This window comes from Mandrillus leucophaeus, unplaced genomic scaffold, assembly GCF_000951045.1.
Source record: "Mandrillus leucophaeus isolate KB7577 unplaced genomic scaffold, Mleu.le_1.0 Scaffold503, whole genome shotgun sequence".
In the NCBI taxonomy this organism is placed as follows: Eukaryota; Metazoa; Chordata; class Mammalia; order Primates; family Cercopithecidae; genus Mandrillus; species Mandrillus leucophaeus.
Window position 1 is genome coordinate 1,596,385 of NW_012105399.1, and position 22,069 is coordinate 1,618,453.

A 22,069-nucleotide genomic window follows, 5' to 3' on the forward strand; every position below is an offset into this window, starting at 1 on the left:
TTTTTAGTAGAGTTGGGGTTTCTCAGGTTGGGTTGGTCAGGCTGGTCTCGAACTCCCGACCTCAGGTGATCCGCCCGCCTCAGCCTCCCAAAGTGGTGGGATTACAGGCGTGAGCTACCATGCCCAGCCAGATTGATTCTTTTCTTTAAAGACACAGTGATTCAGTGATAGGCTCGCGATCATACAACAGAGCTGTAGCAGAATTGAGATTAGACTCCAGGTATCTTAACTCCCATGCAAGTATGCAAACGTCAGTCCTCAGAGTCTTGGGGGTCTTTGGCATGCGTAGGCCACTGTATTCACATGGTAGGTAGGCTACGCTAAGGGATGCAATCAGTTCTGCTTGTTTGTTTATGCGTGGAACCGATAAGTAAATTTTGTCTGAACAATAACATGGGTAAAATAAAGGTTTTAAAACCACTGCACCAAAACATCTTCCTAATTTGTTAAAGGTCAAAATTTTAAAAAATGATCTCTACCCAGAGAGAAGCTCCAGCTCATTTTTTTTCTTTCTCTCTTTTTCTCACCACAGGTTAACTGTAATGGCTTCACAATTGAAGACGAAGAACTTTCTCATTTGGGATCAGCGATATTTCCTGAGTAGGCTGAGTTTGACCTCATTTCTTTCCTTTTTACTTACTTAACACTAATTTGATTTTTTTTTTTCATTTTTAAATAACCCACCTAACTGCATGTGGCAGACATGAAACTCCAAGTGAATTAAAACAGCTTTTTAATCTGCCAGGTTTCAAAATATTTCCCCTACACTTAAGGATCCAAAGGTAGTAGTTAAGAGAACAGTTGCTTGTTAAGTCCTGCTAGGCAGAGAGCTGTCATTAAAGAATATTTGATAGTGTGCATAGAAGAAACAGCCCATGCCCTGCTGAGAAATTTGCTTTCTGCCTATCTGTGGTTCTGGAAATCTTTGCATTTCTTATGCTCAAAGTGAAACATTAATTGCCAACCAAGACTTGGCCACAGGCTTGAGTACAGAATATATGAGCTTCTTCTCCATCTGTCCTTTTTGATAAATACCAGTACAGAAACAGCACAATTTGGAGGGAGAATATACTGAAGTAGTGGGCCGGAGAAAAATTTCAAAGAACTGTAGGATTTTCTCTTGACTTGAAGAATACTTGAGTAATTCAACAAAGGCTAGCCAGTTGACAAATGGAGATCGTTGTAGATCTGACTTTAATGGATTGCCAAGAATGATTTTGCCTTTGTCCGTCTCATGGAATGAGTATTTCCAAAATGCTTCAGTCCCTGAAATCAAACCCTTGCTTCACAGGTAGAGCCAAGGAATTCATCATGCATCCCCCCGCCTCCAAATTAATCCACATTGTAGATGAGTTCTATCTAGAGGGAGGTTGCTTAACATATGCTGCAGGGGTCTTTGGCAGGAGGTTGCCACATATGTAGGAGACCCTTAACACTCATGCATTTGCCCTGCGTGATGTGCCTGCCCTTAGCTCTGTGCGTCTCTGCCAGACGTTGTGCACTGTGTAGGTCAGAAAGAGAAGAATACGTACAGTCTGTGTCTCATGAGCAGCTGTCACAGGCTTACTTGAACCAGAGAGACTAAAAGTTTATTCATGTAATATTTGTCCTTGGGGCCAAAATGGCATCATCTGCAGTTGGAATTCTGGTAGTGAAGAAATAAGCTTTTTTTTTTTAACTTCAGCCCCTGGAAAAAGGCAGGAGAAAAAGAGGGCGTTGGACCCACTGAAGAAGGCGCGTATTGACACCTTTAGAACTGAAATGAACTATGGAATGTCTCTGTTCTCAATATCTTAAAAGACTGAAAGATTAAGAGTGAGGTGCTACCAGGCGCAGTGGCTCACACCTGTAATCCCAGCACTTGGGGAGACTGAAGCGGGCAGATCACGAGGTCAGGAGTTGGAGACCAGCCTGACCAACATGGTGAAACCCCGTTTCTACTAAAAATAAAAAATTAGCTGGGCATGGTGGCACACACCTGTAATCCCAGCTACCCAGGAGGTTGAGGCAGCAGAATCACTTGAACCCGGGAGGTGGAGGTTGCAGTGAGCTGAGATTGCGCCACTACACTCTAGCCTGGACAACAGAGCGAGACTCCATCTCAAAAAAAAAAAAAAAAAAAAAGAGGTGCTTTGAGCGTTCACACCTGTCAGTGGTTGCCAACAGAATTGTGATACCAAGAACACACATTATTTTAGGGTCTTTGCCTTAGTGCATTTCCCCCACCTTCATTAAAAAGATACGTGAGTCTGCCTTGAACTATTTAATACTTCCGCAAGATGGTTTTAGAAATGTGCTTTTATTTTAATACAACTACCCTTTGATGCATTTGTGTATTTGATTTCCTAGGGCCTGATTCCTTGGGCATCACTTTCCAGGAAGCCAAGTGGGCCTTGGTGAAGTGCAGAGGTGGCCCTCCAAGGTCAAGACCAGGAAGTTGCTACCTGTTTATCTCAGGCACCAGGCCAGCCACATACTTTGCTTAGGCCTTTAGCAACCAGGAGGTGGGGGAGTGCCCTTGGCCATAACCAGCCTGAGGCAGTTCATCCTCATCAGGCTTCGAAACCCCTTTCCCTTTTTGTATTCTTGGAGCACGCAGGAGAGGGGCTGTGGTCTCTGGAGGGTCAGGGAGGTGACATGGGCCACCAGAGCAATGACACACATGGCTGTGAGTGCCCGTAAGAGCATGAGCCCCAGTTTCTGGGCAGTTTTAATTGGGGGAAGAAATCCCTTTGGGCTGAAATCATATCGGCATTGTGATTTCAAAGGCAGCATTTTCAGAGATCAAGCACTTTTTCCCTGTAGTTTAGAAATTTCTGTTCTCAGAACTTTGACCTTGATATAATCAGAAAGCTCAAAGCACCTCGCATAGGCGAATCTCTCTCTCTCCTTCTCGCTGTCCCTGAAAAGCAGACAGTGAGCAGCAGGAGCAGTAATGTCCCAATTTTCCAGATGAGGAAATTGAGGTGCAGAGAAACTCAGACGGGTGTCTCCGGGTCTCTCAGGGGAGCACACACCCTTCCTCCCTTAGGAAGCTGGCATTTCTCAACATCTGAAAAAAACGTGAGAAATAATCCACTAATACAAAAACTGCTTGAAAACGACAACACACCTGTCTTTGACCAATGTATAGTGGAGTAGCAGTTAGCTGTGGGTATTGGGCTCTGAGAGCCGCCTTCTATCAGGAAGGAATATTTGTGGCATTTATTGTTTTTGCTGTTGTGTGTTTTTTGGTTTTGGCTTAGATAGTATGTGAATTGTGGATTTCAGTTTTTCATATGGTGAAAGTCTTAGATGGTAGATAGGATTATCAGTGCGCGCAGAACAACCTCTTAGAATATGATAGCCAACTATTAGATTTTTTTAAAAATGTCTTGCAAAGATTCAGTTCCTCGGACTTAGCAAGTAAGTAGCGAAGGAGACTAAACAGTCTGCCTATCTCATTTTTAAAAACTGGGTTTTCTCTTCTGATTGACAGCGTTGCATTGATGAATCATAGCTGTTGCCCCAATGTCATTGTGACCTACAAAGGGACCCTGGCAGAAGTCAGAGCTGTACAGGAAATCAAGCCGGGAGAGGAGGTGAGTTCATGGCTATGGGTGGCCGCAGCAGGGGGCCTGAGACTACTCTCTTAAAAGGCAATGTGGACAGATCCGTGCAGTGTCACTTGACTGAATGAGCTGTGAGTGCCTCCAGCAGTTTAGCTGCGTCCGCCCCCAGGCTCTCCAGGAGTCGGTGATCAGGTTTGTGACCTGTAGCTTAGATTCCCACACTTTGGGGCTTCTGTTTGGTGCTCACCATTTCCATCTCTGGTCAAGAAAAACAGGAAATAATAAATTTGAGTCAGATTTCTCACAAAACTTCATAGGGATTTACAGAGAAAGAAGACATTTACTACCAAAATGACCTCAGTCAAACTTTTGATTCTCTTCAGAGTTTCTGTATCCCTGTTGCCAAACAACTGAGCTTGAGCTTTATTGTATTTTATTTTTTTCGTGAATTCTTGCTTGTTTCCCACCATCCCTCGAAGGTCCAAAGCAAAAGAAAGCCAGCGGCGCAGCAATAGCTGAAGAGCTGGCACTGCAAGTGACACATCAGCATTTCATGTTCTATTAGTTCCACATCTGAACTTCAGGTCGCAGTTCACTTTTTAGGAATCTAGTTCGAATGTCCAGGTATATGCAGTAATAGGAGAAGTCAAGGCAGCCTGTGGCCGAGGGGCACCTTAGCTTCCCTCCTCAGCTTCAGGACGAGGAGTGAACCAGCTTTCCCATCACCTACTCAGCGATTCCCTGTTCCCTTCCCATGTGTGATTCCTGACTACCTCATGAGACGTCTCACCTAGGAAGGGCCGGCCTGGTGGATTGCTGTAGTATGCTCTGTGTTCTTAAGTAAATTCCCAGCAAGACACGTGAGTTTTTAGGAACTTTGTAATCACACACTTAGGTTAAATGTCAGTTTAGCAATTTGTAATGCTATTGTACGGTACACGCCTGGGTATTTGAAGTGTGAAGTGTAACTGTCAATGTGCTGAATGAGAAGTGCTTTGCCTTCTCTGGAAGGCACTCACTAATCCACAGCTGCCTGGGAGCTGAAGCCCAAGGTGCAGGTTGGCCCTTCTACCTTAAGCTAAATCCATCATGATGAGGGCGTGTCCCTTTTCGGCTGGGGTGTCTGAGTTTCCAAAGGTCTTGCGGAGACTGCCCTGAAGCCTTTCTTTAAACAGGTTAATTGCAGCCAGTCAGAATGCAATCACCCGGCTCCAGTGTGCCTGTGGGCTGACTGCAGAGATGAGCCGGTTGTCAGCTAGGCTGGCACAGTCTGGCTGTGAGCAGTGGTACTGGAGTGGCCTTTGTCGCCATCTTCTGGAAGCTTCCGTATGTTGCAGTGTGTGTCAGTCATTTCAGAGATAATCGGCAGGCTCTTGCAGTGTGAGGCAGGGCAGGGGTGGCTGCGGTTTCCTTTTGCCCTCATGTTCTCCTGGATCTGAAATGCAGTAACCTAATTTTTGGAAATTCAGTGCTTTAGGGATTACTTACGCTTCAGAGAAGGAGAAACCCCATTCCCCAGGGTTTCGGGGTGAGCTACAACGTGTCCAGTACTGCGCCGTGGCCTGGGGAGAGCTTGGCTGCCCCTGCAGCACCCAGCCCTGTGCGTGTCCTCCCCTGCCTGCCTGGTGGTGCCTGCGGTCACTGGCACGCTAGCGGCTTTGTGAGATCCATCTGTTGAGTCAGACATTTGCCTGATTGTGTGGGATGAGCAGCCAGTGAGTAGATAATGGACATCTAAATGCTGGTCTCCTCCATATGCTCCAAGTCTTAGTTACAGACCCCATTAGGAAAAGGCAAGGACGGTGGAGCCCCATGAACCAAAGGTAAGGACTTTCCAAGCTCCCTGCCCTGCAGGATCAGGAGCTGCCCGCTGGGCCAGGCTGCAGCATTCTGGTGTCCTAGAAGTTGTGTTCACCCTCCACTGGCTTCCTGGCCACCCAGAGATGGTGGGTCCCAGCCCACCGAGTGGAGCCTCTTGCTCCATTGCCAGGTGATGTGAGGAGGAGGGGAGCTTAGCTGCGTGTGCGTGGTGTGTGCGTGCTCATACCCTCCCCTGCACGCAGCACCCAGGGATGACGGCAATGAAGCATTTGCGCCGTCCCAGGTAGTGAAATACGAAACTACATGAAGGCCAGGCAGAGGCAGCTGAGGGAGGCAGGGATCCTCTGAACCCTCAAGGTCACTGTTTTCAGGACTCCTTGATTCTACGGACTTTTTCCACTAACCTGCACCTTGGCTTCAGCTCCCAGTTCAGCTGTGGACTAATGAACACCTTCCAGAGAAAGCCAATGTCAGGTGGCTGCTCAGTTCAGGAATTCAGTGCCTTAAAGTAAACGCGCCTTCCTCCGCTGCAACCCACCTTATCCCCCGCCCCTGCATGGATACCGCCACAGGTGACTGCAAAGGCACGGGAATGACGAGGATTGAGTTTACCTGTAGCAGACTGAAGTTTTATCTTTTTGGACCCCATAGGTTTTTACCAGCTATATTGATCTCCTGTACCCAACGGAAGATAGGAATGACCGGTTAAGAGATTCTTACTTCTTTACCTGTGAGTGCCAGGAGTGCACCACCAAGGACAAGGTAAGGTTGTTCATTGGGCAAGAGCGCTGACTGCACTCTGATCTCAGGACCTCTCTGCGGAAGAGCTTCTCTGACTTGGTGGATCTCCTCTGGGATCTTTTTGACCCTTTAAACCCTCCTTACAAAGACAGCCAGAGGGAATCCAGTTAGACCAGGTCTCTGTTCAAACCTGCTCCTAGTAGCTAAAGAAAACATTTCCATTACACTGTACAAATAGGAGAAGGGTCTGCCAAACTGCTGTTTCTTGAAAAGAAACAACTGCTCAAAGGAGGAGAGGGGAAAAGCGCATGAGTGTAATCTTTAGGCTTTCCAGCCTGTTCGCCGGAATATGTGGAAGTTTCCCTGGCATTTTCCAAATTGTTCCGTCAGTGCTGTCCTTCCTTAATTCTAGTCTCTTGATTCGTAAATGTGTGAACATGTATATCTGCCCATAGCCAACACATTTTAGATAAGGAGTATCTAGAAAATTAATCTGTTTTGTTTCTGTAAAAAGGTAATGGAGTACTGAATTTCTTTAGATACATTGCCTGATTTCCTTTCATTCTTTTGTAACCTTGGAAGGGGCCAGTGTCTCTCTCTGTATGGGAATGTGTATTATATGAGAGGTTTCCCTAGCAGTGTGGTTTCCATGGGCGGTAACGCATTGCCCTTGTGGACATTTCCTTCAGGATAAGGCCAAGGTGGAAATCCGGAAGCTCAGCGATCCCCCAAAGGCAGAAGCCATCCGAGACATGGTCAGATATGCACGCAACGTCATCGAAGAGTTCCGGAGGGCCAAGCACTATAAATATATCCTTTACAACTGCCCTGATGGTTTATTATCCCTTGCCAACAAGGCAAGGTGGGAAGTTGGAAAGAGAGCAGGAGAAGGATGAATTTAAGATTCTGAAAACCAAAGGAGGAATGTCTCCTGGTAAATGTGTAAAGACATACTGACTACCCCGATGTGGTGTCCATCCTCTTGGAGTTGTATGATCTTATTTCCCCTTGTTTGGCTAGTTTGGCTGGGAGCTCCACGGGGTGGAGGACCATGAAGGACAGAGCCTTGATGGCTTTGTGCGTTGGTTATTTGACTTTGGGCAGGGCACAGTGCCAAGGGCCTTGCTTATTTCAGCTCTCCTCACTGGCACACTCTGAGCAGGGACTTTGCTCATTCCCATGCAGCAGATGAGGAAACAGCCTGATAGATATTAAGTAATTTGCCCAAAGGACACAGCCGATGGTGGTAGGATCTAGGATTGTTTCCCAGCTCTATCAGAATCCGTATTCTTAACCATTGTATTGTAGCATTTTCTTGGGAGTTGAAAAGGGATTCGATTTGTACTCTAAATGGTAGAATTTAAAAGCAGTGAGAGGAAATTAAAGAAAGGCACATTGTTTCTCAGCATAAGAAAGAACTTTGCCACTGTGGGAGTAGTGCTCAGGGTTCCAACTTGGGTGAGGATTTGAATTTGATTAGAATCGGGATTCTAATCAGCATTGTTTACATCAGAACTAAGGGTCTGGACCCTGCGGCTAAAATTCTTTAGTTGAGCGGTTCGGATCTTCAGGTTTTCTTCTGGAAAAATATAATTCCTTTCACTTTTGCTTGGCTTTCTGTAAGTTACTTTTTCATAGGGTGAGGGTGAGAGAGGAGTGGATGAAAGAACTCCTTGAACCCAGCCTGGGGAAGTCTCCAGGCAGCATGGGCCCGGCAGCCGTTTCCTTGACTCCACAGCACCCCCTAGTGAACTGCTGGAGATCTGCGAGCTCAGCCAGGAGAAGATGAGCTCCGTGTTTGAGGACAGTAATGTGTACATGTTGCACATGATGTACCAGGCCATGGGTGTCTGCTTGTACATGCAGGACTGGGAAGGAGCCCTGCAATATGGACAGAAAATCATTAAGCCCTACAGGTGATTGCAGAGGCTGTTCTAATCCTCCACAGAGTGGAAATTGGTTGTTTAGAATGTATACGATAGTGTCATCTTCCTGCCCATTGCTCAGACTTGCCTAGCGCAGCTGCCTCTTCTCTGCACCCACATCTGGAGGTGCTGGTGCGGGGCACTGCTCCTGAGTCAGGCCTGTTCTCACCACCATCCCGAGGAGACAGGTTGAGGTTATACAGCGGATACTGGGGCAAGATCCCTCCCAGGTCCATCCAGGCTCACATCCATAGTAGTTAACCCAGGCTAATTTTGAGAAGTCACTAGTTTGCTTCTTTTCCCACCCACCACCTAGCAGTTAAACTTGGAAGTTTACCTGCTTTTCATCGTTACTCACACCATCCCCTTCTTTTGATTTTTCAAATTACAGCCCCAGTTTGCAAATGGGGAAACTCTGGGACCGGTGGGTTGACCGTGGTTATCTAATCTTCCCCACCCCAGGTTTGAAAAAAAAAAAAAATGCTTTTTAATTTGCAATAATAATATTAGCCATGGAGAGATGTCCTGCCTGAGAGGGTTACTAAACCTAAAAGTGGGTGACAGACAGAAGTTGGGGCTTTGTCTTCTGACTCTGACTAGACACTTCAGGGCTGGGGTGGCCTAGATGGGATCACTGAAGCTCTTTCTAAAGGCATTGATGTTATGCATTTATAGGGTACGTCCAACACCAAGTGGGCCAAGTGGATCAGGGTCACTGGGCATTAGACCCAGAAATCTGTGTTCTGGGAGCATCTCAGGTGTTTCTCAGGAGTTTGAGAAGCCCTCAGTCCCCTTCCACTTCTGAGTTTAGGGTCTGTGAAGGTCATGTCTGGTCTGAATGTCCACTGCCCACTCCACCCTCTACTTACCCCCACTGTGCCCTGATCAGCCAGCAGGGGGAGCCCAAAGGAAGCCAGCTCTGAAAATCGGCTCTTGGAAACAGAATTTGTTAAACTGGGGATAAACTCAAACTTTCCCTTTCTCCTGGAGTGGGTGAGGAAGTCCACTGGCCTCATGCACAGTTCTCTCTGTGAGATCTGTAGGGAGAGAGGGGCAGACACACAGCATCCCAGCCCTGTAGTTCTCCCAGCAGGGCCTTGCTATGCTAGACCCATCTTTATCTGCGTGAGCCCCTCCCAGAAGCCCAGCTCTGGTCCTCTGTGGGGCCACAGGTCCCAGGGCTGCCTCCTGCCCAGGAATACAGCTAGAACATGTCTTTTTGGACTGACTTACAGGAGACACAGGGTGAAACAGCCTAGCCTTTAACAACACCTCTTACACACATGTAAACACACACACGGGCTTACCCACCAGCTGCCTCTGGGCCCTGTTCTTAGGGAAATGGCTGTTTCTCAGGCAGACCCCATCAGTCAGCCTTCAGGCACAGCCAGAGAGAACAGCTGCTGTATCTAAAGCCCCTGCTGGACAATGGGGAAAGAACATCCAGAAGACACAGGAAGTGTTCTGACTTCAGAGCACTTACAGTTTTGCTAAACCAACTCATATCATAGTGTGACAGAAAGCTGGGGTCTTAAGACACATTGGTGTGGGTGTGTGGGGGGCTGAGGGATTGGGTGGGTGGGTGTGTCTGAGTACCTAAGGTGATAGGCCTAATTACTGCCTTCCTAAATGGGACATTTACTTCACAAGGTGTTTTCCCAGGGTCTTCCTCTGGGCATATTTGAAATAGAAAAACCTGGATTGGGATGGAAGGTTGTATTTACAAATGCTTTTGAATAGGATTTCTTCTGCAGTTGTTATGTAGCTTTTCAGAAACACACAGGCTACAAATAATGAACAACGTCTGCAATGATTCAGCAGGGTGGCAGCATCCACACTCTCCACCCAAACCCTGGTGGGATTTGGAGAGGCTGCTGGTGGGGAGAGGTTGGCCCTGAGCATGGCAGCCTCCGGGCCTACTGCACCCAGCCTGTGGGTGGCTCAGCAGTCTCTGACCTAGTGGCCTGTTGTCTCTTCTCTTGTTCTAGTAAGCACTATCCTTTGTACTCCCTCAACGTGGCCTCCATGTGGTTGAAGCTAGGGAGACTCTACATGGGCCTGGAACACAAAGCTGCAGGGGAGAAAGCCCTGAAGAAGGTATGTCTGTAACTTGGCCTGAGGATTCCCAGTGGCCAGACGGCCTCCTTAGCGCACCTCCTTCATGCCTCACCAGGCTGAATGGCTGAAGCAGTGGAGGGTGAGCAGCTCTCACCCACCCTCTGGCCGTGGGAGCAGCAGGGGTGGGTCCTGCAGGTGAGGGTGCAGTGAGAGAGTGCACCTCTGCTGTGCCTGGAGGAATTCTCCATTTGTTTGCCCTTTAGGATTTTCAGAATGATGATCTCCAATTGTGGTGAAATCAAGGAGGTAGGGAGAGTTAGGGTTAGGATGTTAGAATTACGCCTTTGCTGTTTCTAAAATGCACGTAATCATCCTCTCAGTTCATTGAGGACCAATTACATACTAAGACCCTTGTGTGCTTTTCCTTTGAATTCTCACAAAAATGAGAGGCTTTCCTGATGAAGAAAAGTGAGGTTCAAGCAGGTGAGGTGAGTAATAGCCTAGGGTACATAGCGGGGACTTCATTCAAATGAGGGTCTAAGTTGAAAGCTTCAGCTCCTCCCACTCGAGCTGTGGTGAAACTGGTGGGGAGTCAGGCCCCTGGGCAGCATTCGCCTTCGGTTCGATGGCTGCCGTGTGCTGCCCACGAGCCAGGCCCTGACCCTCACATCACGGGAGGTCAGAGTCATCCTCCTGAGTATTGATTCTCATTGTTTGTGATGTGGAATTCACAGTCAGTACAGTGTAATCTAGGGGATAGTCCATTTACTCCTGTAAGAGACTTTATAAAATGTTGGGGCCATGGACAGGGCCTGCAGGCGTAATCCTTCACCTTCTCCAAAGTTTCCCAATAGACTATTTGGGAAAATGGAATAAGGCCCGCATCCCAAATAAAAGGGTCAGGGCATAGCCAGGGTGGAAGGGAGCATGAAACAAAACCTTCTGTTTTAAACCATGGAATTTCTCTTCTGAGAATTAGCCATTTAGGTCACAACTATAAAGTGTGTCAGGTGATTAAGTAATAGATCAATGAAGGCTGGAGCAGATCTGAGCAAGGAACGTGAGTCTTGAAATGAATGCCCAGGCAGGGTCGGCACCTGAAACAGGTGATTTCCAAAGGCTTGCACTGTTACTTGGCCTGCCTCCTCTTGGCTTGAGATCTAGGAGGAGAATAAATAATAGATAGGAATGCCTGTCTTAGTCACAAGCCGTCAAAAATTCTCTGGGGGAATACTTTTTTCTCTGAGTAATTTGGCTGAATACAAAAGAGCAAATATATTCTTAGAGATGACATTTGATGTAAACTTCCTATATGCCAGGCACTGTTCAAAACACTGTATCTGAATTAACAACCTGGAGGGGTAGGTATTTTTCCAGTTTTACAGTTGGGGAAAATGAGGCACAGAGTGGTTAAGTAAATTACCCAAGGCCACACAGCTAGGAGATGATTAAACCACTGGAAACCTGACCATTTTACATTGCCTCACTATAAAGAAACCTTAAGTACATTCTCTCTAGCATCCCCCAATGAAACCTGCTACATTTCTTTAAGTTTTTAGAATATGTATTAAAAGGAAAGAGTGTGTTTTTCGGAAGGGAAAAATAGTTTAACCTGGTCTTGCAGATTAGTAATGTCAACTAAAAATCAAAATAGCTTTAATGTAAAACTCACTGTGGACTTTTCTGTACTGGCATCACCTATTTTCTGGGTTGAATGTAGTCAAAAAAATTAGTCCTTAAAGCATGTTTTACTGAAATTTCTAGAATCTTGGGGCAAGAGAATATCATGAAATCAGTTTCACGACATCATTTTTCCAGCTGCTACCTGGATATTTTTGCAGAATGTTTTCCCTAGCAGGAGACACTGGATGAGTTGGCTACCAGATAGTCTTGTCTCCTTTTTTCAAAAAAAAAGCCAGGTCCTGGTGGAGAACTTAGGCTCTAATGGCCAGTTTGCATCCTGTGCCTTAAAGCAGAGAGATCCAACTTAAAGTTACCCTGGGTGGAGGTGTGAGGGGATTGGCTTCTAGGCTGTCATTGTTTGTCTCGCTCTTTCCTAGGCCATTGCAATCATGGAAGTAGCTCACGGCAAAGATCATCCATATATTTCTGAGATCAAACAGGAAATTGAAAGTCACTGAAACTATGCAGCATTTCAGTTTTCATTTAAACACTTAGTTCGGAAACCTTAAAGGATTTGAATATTCCAAATTGCACACGTCACTCCAGCATCTCTGTAAAATAATTGGAATGAAAATACTTCTTGCACTTAAACATTGCACATGCCATACTTTGAGGTTAGTCTGAATCTTGAACTTTAATACCAAATTAATTTTGAGTGCTTTTGTTTCCTGAGAGATAATGGCATGGTTTCATATGCTATACTTCGGACAGAGTTTTAAAAATGCAATTATTTTTTCTTTCATGCCTCTTGTAATGTTCTGAACAAACTTGAATGATGAAAGAAAATAAAAGAGATATCAGTATTTGAGGTTTGTGTTTTCTTCTGTCTGTGGGGAGGATTTCTCAGTGGTGGTGGGAGCCCAGTCTTGGAGTGGAAGTGACACGTGCTGTCCATAATTCAGCAAGCTCAAGTCTTCTTCCTTGGTACTGGGGTCAGGCAGCCTCTTTATTCTGCAGCAGCTTTCGTGGGGCTGTGCCTGTGGAGGAAGAAAATGGGAAGAAAGAGAAAAAGGTACAAGAAGGAAAGAAAAGTATCTGTGGTGGGGGAACAGTCCAGTGACCTGAGCGCCCTCCAGCAGGCGAGATTTCAAATCTGTTCTCTAGTGCCTGGTATTCCTTCAGTGTGTAAAGGTGCTTAGTGCGTGCTTTGCTTTCTTGGCTTTTCCGTCCCCATCTGTCTGAAAGCAGACTTGCCATCTCTCATTCTGTTGATTGTTCTGTGCAGTACTCTCCTTTTTTGGAAAGACTCCAGGGTATGCTTGGGAAGGAAAAAAATTTTTTTTCCTTACCAACCAACCCTGTGTTGTTGAGTAAACACTGATCTCTGCCCACACAGACAACCGGAATCCAGCTTTCTGCAGCCCCACAGCCTAGACAGCAGCAACCTGGGGAGTTGTTTGTTAGCAACCATTGTACAGAGGGACCCAGCACACGTTCCTGAATGCTGTGTCTTGTAGTCCAAAGAGAGGAACTTCCCCACTGGTTAATAAGTAAAGCCTGTTGAAATTTACACGTCAATTACCTTTCATAGTCATGGTCTGAAAACAGCTAGAACAGCTATAAATCTGGTAATTTTCCTTCCCTCCTCATCTACACGCACCCACATCTTCACACACACTCATGCCCCTCTTTCACACACAGTTTACTGCACACAGTGGGATTTAGCAGATAGAATGCATTCTTTTGTCCTGTGTAGTCCAATAAGACATTTATTGAACACCTGGTACTATCTATGCGGAATGCTCTGAGTAGCTCTCTACGTGCAAAGAGAAGAGTAAGGCATGGTCCCGGATCAGTGGAACTTAGTGTTTTTTTTTTTTTTCCCCTTGAGACGGAGTCTTGCTCTGTCGCCCAGGTTGGAATGCAGTGGCGCTATCTCAGCTCACTGCAAGTTCTGCCTCCCGGGTTTACGCCATTCTCCTGCCTCAGCCTCCCAAGTAGCTGGGACTACAGGCGTCCGCCACCACACCTGGCTCATTTTTTTGTATTTTTTTTAGTAGAGATGGGGTTTCACCGTGTTAGCCAGCATGGTCTTGATCTCCTGACCTCGTGATCCTCTCTCCTCGGCCTCCCAAAGTGCTGGGATTACAGGCGTGAGCCACTGTGCCTGGCCCAGAACTTAGTGTTTTAAGAATGTTCATTTACTATATATTCAGTGACGAAGCCTAAAATAAACTTAGCCTACCGTCTCTATAGGTTTTATAAAATTTGCAGAAGTAATCCTTTCTCAGTAAATTCAAGTAATGGAAAGGTATGAGAAAAGTAAACTTCTTTGTTCCTCACCAGTCCCACTGCCTGGAGCTAACTACCATAAACAGTTTGCTTTATGGTCCCAGGTTTTTCCATTCCTGGATGATGTATCTATATAAATAGATTTAGAAGAGCAAAGACAGGATGGTACTGACATAGGATTTTGTAACCTGCTTATCCAAATGAACAAAATGGATCTCTTTGCACTTCAGCACTTACAGATTTGCCTCATTCTATTTAGAGACAGAATATTGCATTGGATGCATGTCATTGTGGACTCAGTACTTCTCCTATTTATGGACAGGAGATTTTTTTCACAGTTTGCTGCTATTACAAACAATGCCACAATGAATGATCTGAAACATAAAACTTTGCTGTTGTGTGGTAGCATTTTGGGGAATAGATCCCTGGAAGTGCAATTTCAAGATCTAATAGTGGGAATATTTTTAAAATTTGAATAAATATAGCCACATTTCCTTTTGTAAGAAAAAACTGCATCAGATACAAATAAGATATAATAATATTTGCTTTCCTCTCCCTCATAACATTGTATTATCATTAAAATGTTTTTGGCAATCTAATGTGTGAAATATTTTGTTTTATGTGCATTTATTAGTGAGATTGGACTGTTTTTCATATATTCAGGATTTATTTTATTTCTTCGGTGAATTGACGTTCATGGCTGAGCTGTTTTTAGCACAACACTTTCTGACACCAAATGTTTGAGGTTTCATCTCTCACTAGCTATTCTCTAACTCTTTGGACACCAACTGTGTGTCCTACAATTCAGTTCTATTCTGATACTACCCTGGAGTTAGCGTCAGACTCCATAGGTTTAAAGACTGCATCCCACAAGACTTCCCTCACTTCAGACGCCAGTTGGAAGGATCTCACTCGGATACCCAGGCTGGAGTGCAGTGGAGTCATTTTTTGTTTGTTTGTTTTTAGAGGTGGGGTCTTGCTGTCTTGCCCAGGCTAGTCTCAAACTCCTGGCCTAAAGAGATCCTCCCACCTCGGCTTCCCAAAGGAATTACAGGCATGAACCACCTTGCCTGGCTCCCAGGTTACCCAATTTCTATGTGATGTGGAGGGGGTTCCCACAATCCCCTCACCTTCGTGTTCAATGATTTGCTAGAATGGCTTATCAGAGTCCAGAAAACATTTCACTTCCTATTATTGGCTTATTATCAAGGATGCAAGTGAACAGGCAAATGAAAGGGACATAGAGCAAGGTCTGGAAGGGTCTTGGGTACAGGAGCTTCCATCCTTATGGAGCTGGGATGCGACATCTTCCTGGCATGTGGACGTGTACACCAACTCAGAAGCCCTCCAAACCCCATTGTGGGGGGTTTAAATCATTGATCATTTAATGACTTAAATGATCATTAGTCATTTAATGAAATCATTAGCCACTGATGATTAACTCAGTCTCTAGCCCTTCTATCTTCCCCACAGGTTGGGGATTTGAGGCTGAACATTCCAAGCTTCTAGTTAAGGCTTGATCTTTCTGGAGGTCACCCCTCATCCTGAAGCTACCTAGAGGCCCACCAAGAGTTGCCACATTAGAACAAAAGAGACTCCTGTCACTTAGGAAATTCCAAGGGTTTTAGGAGCTGTGTCCCAGGAACTGAGGACAATGACCAAATACCTTTCTGTGACACTAAAGGACACCCTTTGGTCTCTGACCACAGATTCCTCATAAAAAAGGATGATATTTACTGGCACATTTCTAGCTTCCCATGTAGTCACTGATAATCCAGTCTGTCATCCTATTGCATGAAAATGTCTCCCTAGCTGAGGCACTCAGGCGTGCAGGCTTCCAGATGAGCTTGTCACGTTCCATAGGTGACAGTGATCTTGGCAATATGTCTTCACCCTTCCAGGCCTCTGGTATAATTGAGCTAAGAGACAATATCATCTCTTGTTCTGAGCCTTTTTCAAGATGTCAGCACGATACTGGATTTCCCCTGTTACATAACTCATTTACTCATTCCTTTGCCCTCAGCTGCTATTTCTCCTCTCCATTTATCCCCTAACTTTGTTCATTCACCGTTAGGGGATATGGAACCTAATTAGCTTCCACCTCTGTGCTCGTCTAGGTTGCAGACAGCAATACCAGTCTAACGAACGCCGCCTCTTCAGTCCACTCCCTTCGGGTAGGGTAGGATTCCATAGGTAGAGAACTAGTGGGCTATTTCTGACACTAGGCCATAGAGCTGCACTCACTGGTAACCCCGGTTTTGCCAGATAGGATGAAGGCCTAACCTGCCCCATCAGGCCCTTAGGAATTCTGACATAAAGGTTTAGAATAGTTCCAGTTTCTTGCTTAGAAATCATTCCTGCTTCCAGCACTGGTAGTTGCAGCCCTGGTCCTGGGACCACTGCATCAGATAGGAAAAAGAAAGGTGAGATGATGTAGGGAAGGAAAAAAAAAAAGTGTGGTCATACCAGAATCTTTTCCTTGGGAAGAATGGTGGTCATACCAGCACCCTTTCCCAACCCCTCTGCCCCAGGTTCACCAGGAAAACAGGACTCTCTCCAGTGGGGACACTCCCTTAGGCCCCCCCTTATTTTATGTGAGCACACACTTGTGAAGGCATGGAAGCCAGCCCTTCCTGCCTCTATCTCCCCCAATTTTAGATAGATAATATTTCAAGTGCCTGTTCCAATTCTCTATTAAGCCATTTCTCTGAGGGTAATATGCAACACAAAGCGCCCATTTGCTGTGAGATATCTCTTCCCACTGGAGGACATGGTGGGCTGCAAAGTGTGTCCCTTGGTCTGGAATAGGTGCACTATCTTCTGGTTCTTTTGTAGCATTCTGAGCATACTTGCATCTACCACTGGGTAAGCAAATCCCAGTCCGGAGTCAGTGTTGATTTCTCTCAGGACTCAGTTGTAGCTTCCTGGGCCTACTGGCATTAGCCTGACTTGTGAGCTAAGTGCAGGGCCCCCACCCCAACCAAAACGGCCCTTACTGGCATTTTGTTTCTCAGAGGGTGCAACAGGAATATATCTAGATTGAGTCCATCTCTGCATTGTTGCAGCCTGTCCCCGCCATGTCCACTCCTTTCATGGACCTCGGTGGCCACCTAGGTGAGCACATGAGGGTATCTCCTGTTGATTCCATTTATCTTCTGATGCTGGAAGGGTTTTCTTTTGATGGGCATCGATACATCCTACTTTAATGCACTCTTCAAATTCCCATAGTGGTTCCCAGCTGGGCTAAGTCCCACAAGATTGCCCTCACTTCAGATGCCAGTTACAAGTATCAGGTTCCCAGGTTAACCATACTTCTGTCTGACTTGGCTACAAAGTCAAGGGGTTCCCACAACCTCCTCCCTTATTTTATGTTCATTAATTTGCTAGAATGGCTCACAAAACTCTAGAAAACACTTTACTTTCTATTACTGGTTTATCATAAAAGAGACAAATGAATAGGCTGATGAAGAGGTACATAGGGTGAAGTTCGGAAGGATCCTGAGCACAGAAGCTTCCGGTCTCATGGAATTGTGGTATGCCACCCTCCTGGCATGTGGATGTATTCACCAACTCAGAAGCTCTCTGAATACTATTGGTCAGGGGGTTTTATGGCAGTTCCATTACATAGGCATGATTGATTGATGAACCATTGAAACTGACTCAATCTCTAGGATCTCTTTCTTTCCAGAGGTTGGGGATAGAGCTGAAAGTTCTAAGCTCCTAATCAAGTTTTAGTCTTTCGGAAGACCCGCCCCCATCCTGAAGCTATCTAGGGGCCCACTAACAATTGTCTCACTATGGCTGGGCACGGTGGCTCACGCCTGTAATCCCAGCACTTTGGGAGGCCGAGGCGGGTGGATCACAAGGTCAGGAGATCGAGACCATCCTGGCTAACACGGTGAAACCCTGTCTCTACTAAAAATACAAAAAATTAGCCGGGCGTGGTAGCGGGAGCCTGTGGCCCCAGCTACTTGGGAGGCTGAGGCAGGAGAATGGCCTGAACCCAGGAGGTGGAGCTTGCAGTGAGCGGAGATCATGCCACTTCACTCTAGCCTGGGCGACAGAGTGAGACTCTGTCTCAAAAAAAAAAAGATTGTTTCACTAAAACAAAAGAGGCTCCTATCACCCTTGATATGAAATTCCAAATTTTTCTGTGATACCACATGGTCATTGATTGTTTTGCTATTTGTTAATGTCTTTCATAATAACTTCTGAGCTCGGTATATATTAGGGTATTAGCTCTTTGTCATATATTAAAAATATTTTTACTTTAGTTGTCCATTAACTTTATTTTTCATGACACTTGCTGTACAAAGGCAGATTGTTTTCATCTTTAAGTGAAGAAAACTATTACTGGTTTATTATAAAAAGTAATATTAATTTGTATTTAAATCTTTGATCTAGCTAGAATTTTTTTTTTTTTTTTTTTTTTTTTTTAAAGACTGAGTCTCGCTCTGTCACCCAGGCTGGAGTGCAATGGCGCAATCTCAGCTCACTGCAACCTCCGCCTCCCGGGTTCAAGCCATTCTCCTGCCTCAGCCTCCTGAGTAGCTGGGGTTACAGGCACATACCACCACGCCTGGCTAATTTTTATATTTTTAGTAGAGACGGGGTTTCACCATGTTGGTCAGGCTGGTCTCAAACTCCTGACCTTGTGATCCACCCACCTTGGCCTTGCAAAGTGCTGGGATTATAGGCATGAGTCACCGCACCTGGCAGAATTGTTTAATAAGATATACAGGCCAAGCACACGGGCTCATGCTCGTAATCCCAGCACTTTGGGAGTCCGAGGTGGGCTGATCACTTGAGCCCAGGAGTTCAGGATGAGCCTGTGCAACATGGCAAAATCTCATCTCTATAAAAAATACAAAAATTAGCTGGGCATGGTGGTGCACACCTGTAGTCCCAGCTACTCTGGAGGCTGAGGTGGGAGGATCACCTGCACCCAGGAGGCACAGGGTTCAGTAAGCCAAGATCATGCCACTGCACTCCAGCGTGGGCAACAGAGCGAGACCCAGTCTCAAATAAATAAAAACAATAAAATATCCCATGGTACTCCTTAATACATTTTAATTTTCATTTATTGAATTACTTGTTGAATTATTTATTTTCCCATGCTGATTTGGAAGGGTACCATGATCATTTCTCTAAAACTTTGGTTTATTTCTGCAGTATTTCATTCTATTGATCTATTCTGGTGCCAGTAAAATACTCTTTTATATTGTTGCGCTGCAAAGCTTTTAGTATATACTAAGGCTAATCCTTCTGGGTTCCCCTGAATTGTTCTGGTGTTGTGATTTTTTATTGGACTTGCACTGGAGTCAGTGATATACAGAGAACTAGCCTCTTCATGAGTCTTCCTATTCAAGAATGTGGTAAGTTTATTAATTCATCTAAGTTTTGCCTCAGAAGGAGTTTTGCTGTGTTTATACAAGTTTCATTTATTCTTTTTGTTAGATGTTTGTTTTCTTTAGCTGAGTTTTTTTTTCCCGCATTATGTTTCTTAACTAGTAAATCTGGCAAGTTTTTCCCATTTATTTTCATTAAAGAAAATAAGAGGTAAAATCACATAAAATAGCCATATTTGGTTCTGGTATTGTAATCTTATTGCATATTTGTGTGTGCACATTGCTGTTTCTAATATTTATCTTTAGTTTTGTGGGGAATTATTCTGTTTCTTTCTTTTTAAAAATTTTCTTCCCCAGCTCTGCTAACAGTATATTTGGAGACAGATACGTCTACTAGGTTACTGTTTTATCTCTCAATTATATAATAAACCTCTACTTTTTCTGTTTATCAACCAAAGAAAAGAAACTGGTTCTATTTGCTCAGCTCACAAAAGAGAAAACGAATTAGTGTATCTATTCTCCTGCCATTCTACCCGATTTACTTCCATTTTCATTGGCCTATTTTGCCTATTATCATCATTTTTAACATTATGTAGCCTTTCTTTCAATAATTGTAATTGCTTTGTTGCTACAGTCACCATAGAGAATTAAGTGTATGTTTAATGAGATTTGCTTGCCATATCCTTTCACCCCAGAGTGGCTTACAGTATTCTCATTTTTTTGATGTCAAACTAGTTGGGATCTCTGGTAGTTCAATGACCGCTTGTATAGTCGTGGGGGTAGTCAATGTGTTACTGGGAGAAGTTGTTATATTTTTCTGTTACTTACCAAGGATACATAAAGCATCTACCCACATACAAGGGGTTCACCGTGTATGTGCTATGGCAGTTATTGGCTGAAAGTCTGGACAGGACAGCCACCTTTAAACCTAGAGACAAGTTGAGCTGTTATAAAACTGAAAGGCAAAAGTAAGAATTTGGATTTTCTACAGCAGCTTGGTTGGTGCCTGCCTTTTCCACATCAACAGTTTGGTACCTGAGTAAATGACAGCAGAGGAGGAGTAAGGAGGGGCTTGGAACTTAACAAGGCTTATTGCTGCATTTGTGAGAAAGACCTATTTCTATGTATTCTTCACTCCACTTGCCTAGTGATCACCCCTTTCAGGTTTCTTCTAACAGCGACAACCTTGGGAATTTCAAACTAAATCTTCAGTACGATAAGGTTATACATCACTAAAAAGTGGGTAGCAGTAAATGGGCTTTAGAAAACAAAGCATGCAGGTTTTCCCAGGCACTTTGAACTAATGCAAACATATACAGTACAGAAAAGAGAAGATGTAACTGTTTTCTCTGAAAAAAAGGTTTATTGCATATGGAAATCAATAGATATCTTTTACAAAAAAAGGTTAGAACAAAGATCTCACATTTGTAAAGGCACATATGAAACATTTTATAGCAAGCACAAGGGCAGTGAGAACATCAACAAGGTTCAATATCTAAATAAGACTTTATAAAAACAGATAGGAAACAGTGCAAAAAATACTGTCAAAGTCAGTTCTATACACCTCATAACTGTGTATACAACTGGCAAGCATAAGCTTATTTACTGATATAAAATAGCACATAGAATAGCATGCATAGTTTTATTTTAGGCTTTTCATATTATTAAATTGATAGGAAGTCTATACCAAAGTACAGTTGACATGAATATTGATAAAAACACTCCCCAGCTTAGGGAATGTCCTATAAACATCTCAGCCCTCTCTCTGCTTACAACTACACTTTGGTAGTAAGGACACTGGGCTTCCATCTTGCAAGGTGGCAAGCGGCCACCACAGGGGGAGAATGTGCTCTCAGGATCCCAAGTCCCAACCTGGAATGCATTTCTTACGGCAACAACAGAAAAGATGGTGATTAAATGTCTGGGTCAGCCCACAAAAGCCAACCACATCTGACTAACACAGCCCTCCATTTGGGCTGTGGTGGAGGTCAGTGGGCTTCTATGGGCTGGCCCAAGAACCGTAAGAACAAACCGGTTTCTAAGTTGGGGACTTGCCTATACATTGTTTCAAAATGAAACCTAATAAATGTCATATGTTTTGAATGACATTGTTTGATACCAAAATTCACAATATTTTGTGAAACAAAGAGCAAGGAAAGCATCAAAATACTGAAGTAGGGAGCACAAGCCTAGTCCAGTGAAACAAACTAGATTAGCTTGTTATTTGATGTAACACAAGTTACATAAGGTTACACGTTTATTAGTAATCTGCATATTTAGACCTTTTTCCCATTGAAGTATCCTCAAGCACATTAATTAGCTATTGAAGGAACAAAGGACATACATAGGAACTAATCTCTGATGAAGTGTAACTTTATGTCAGAAAGGAGAAGGCTAATGAATTTTTAAGATTCCAAACAGTGGCAAGAAAGTTCAAAGGAAATTGCAGTAAAATTGTACAATGTTCAAGTTGAAAAAAAAAAAATGGCTCTGAATTACACCATTCAGTTCTATGCTCAAGGTATATATTAGCTAACACTGCAGTTGTGAGAGGTGGGAGGCCCCTGAGAAATGCTGAGAACGCCAGGCACTCCAGCTCTGAGAGTCACCCTAGCTAAACTCAAAGCAGCATTCTTGAGATTTTAGCAAAAGGCTCCGCCCCAAGCCACAAAAAGATCCCAATCCAATCTTTTCAGCTTTATCCTCTAAA

At 44.5% G+C, this 22,069-nt stretch overlaps 1 protein-coding gene across 1 annotated transcript in view; it reads left to right on the forward strand.

Annotated features, from left to right (window-relative positions):
- The window catches only part of SMYD2 (SET and MYND domain containing 2), a 33,043-nt gene extending 20,459 nt beyond the window's left edge, over window positions 1-12,584 (forward strand). The window contains exons 7-13 of the mRNA XM_011996167.1: window positions 533-600; window positions 3,479-3,581; window positions 6,024-6,134; window positions 6,803-6,923; window positions 7,855-8,029; window positions 10,027-10,135; window positions 12,157-12,584. Coding sequence (XP_011851557.1) covers window positions 533-600; window positions 3,479-3,581; window positions 6,024-6,134; window positions 6,803-6,923; window positions 7,855-8,029; window positions 10,027-10,135; window positions 12,157-12,237 — 768 coding nt within the window. The 3' untranslated portion in view covers window positions 12,238-12,584. The remainder of the gene's footprint in view (window positions 1-532; window positions 601-3,478; window positions 3,582-6,023; window positions 6,135-6,802; window positions 6,924-7,854; window positions 8,030-10,026; window positions 10,136-12,156) is intronic.
- The last annotated feature ends 9,485 nt before the right edge of the window (window positions 12,585-22,069 follow it).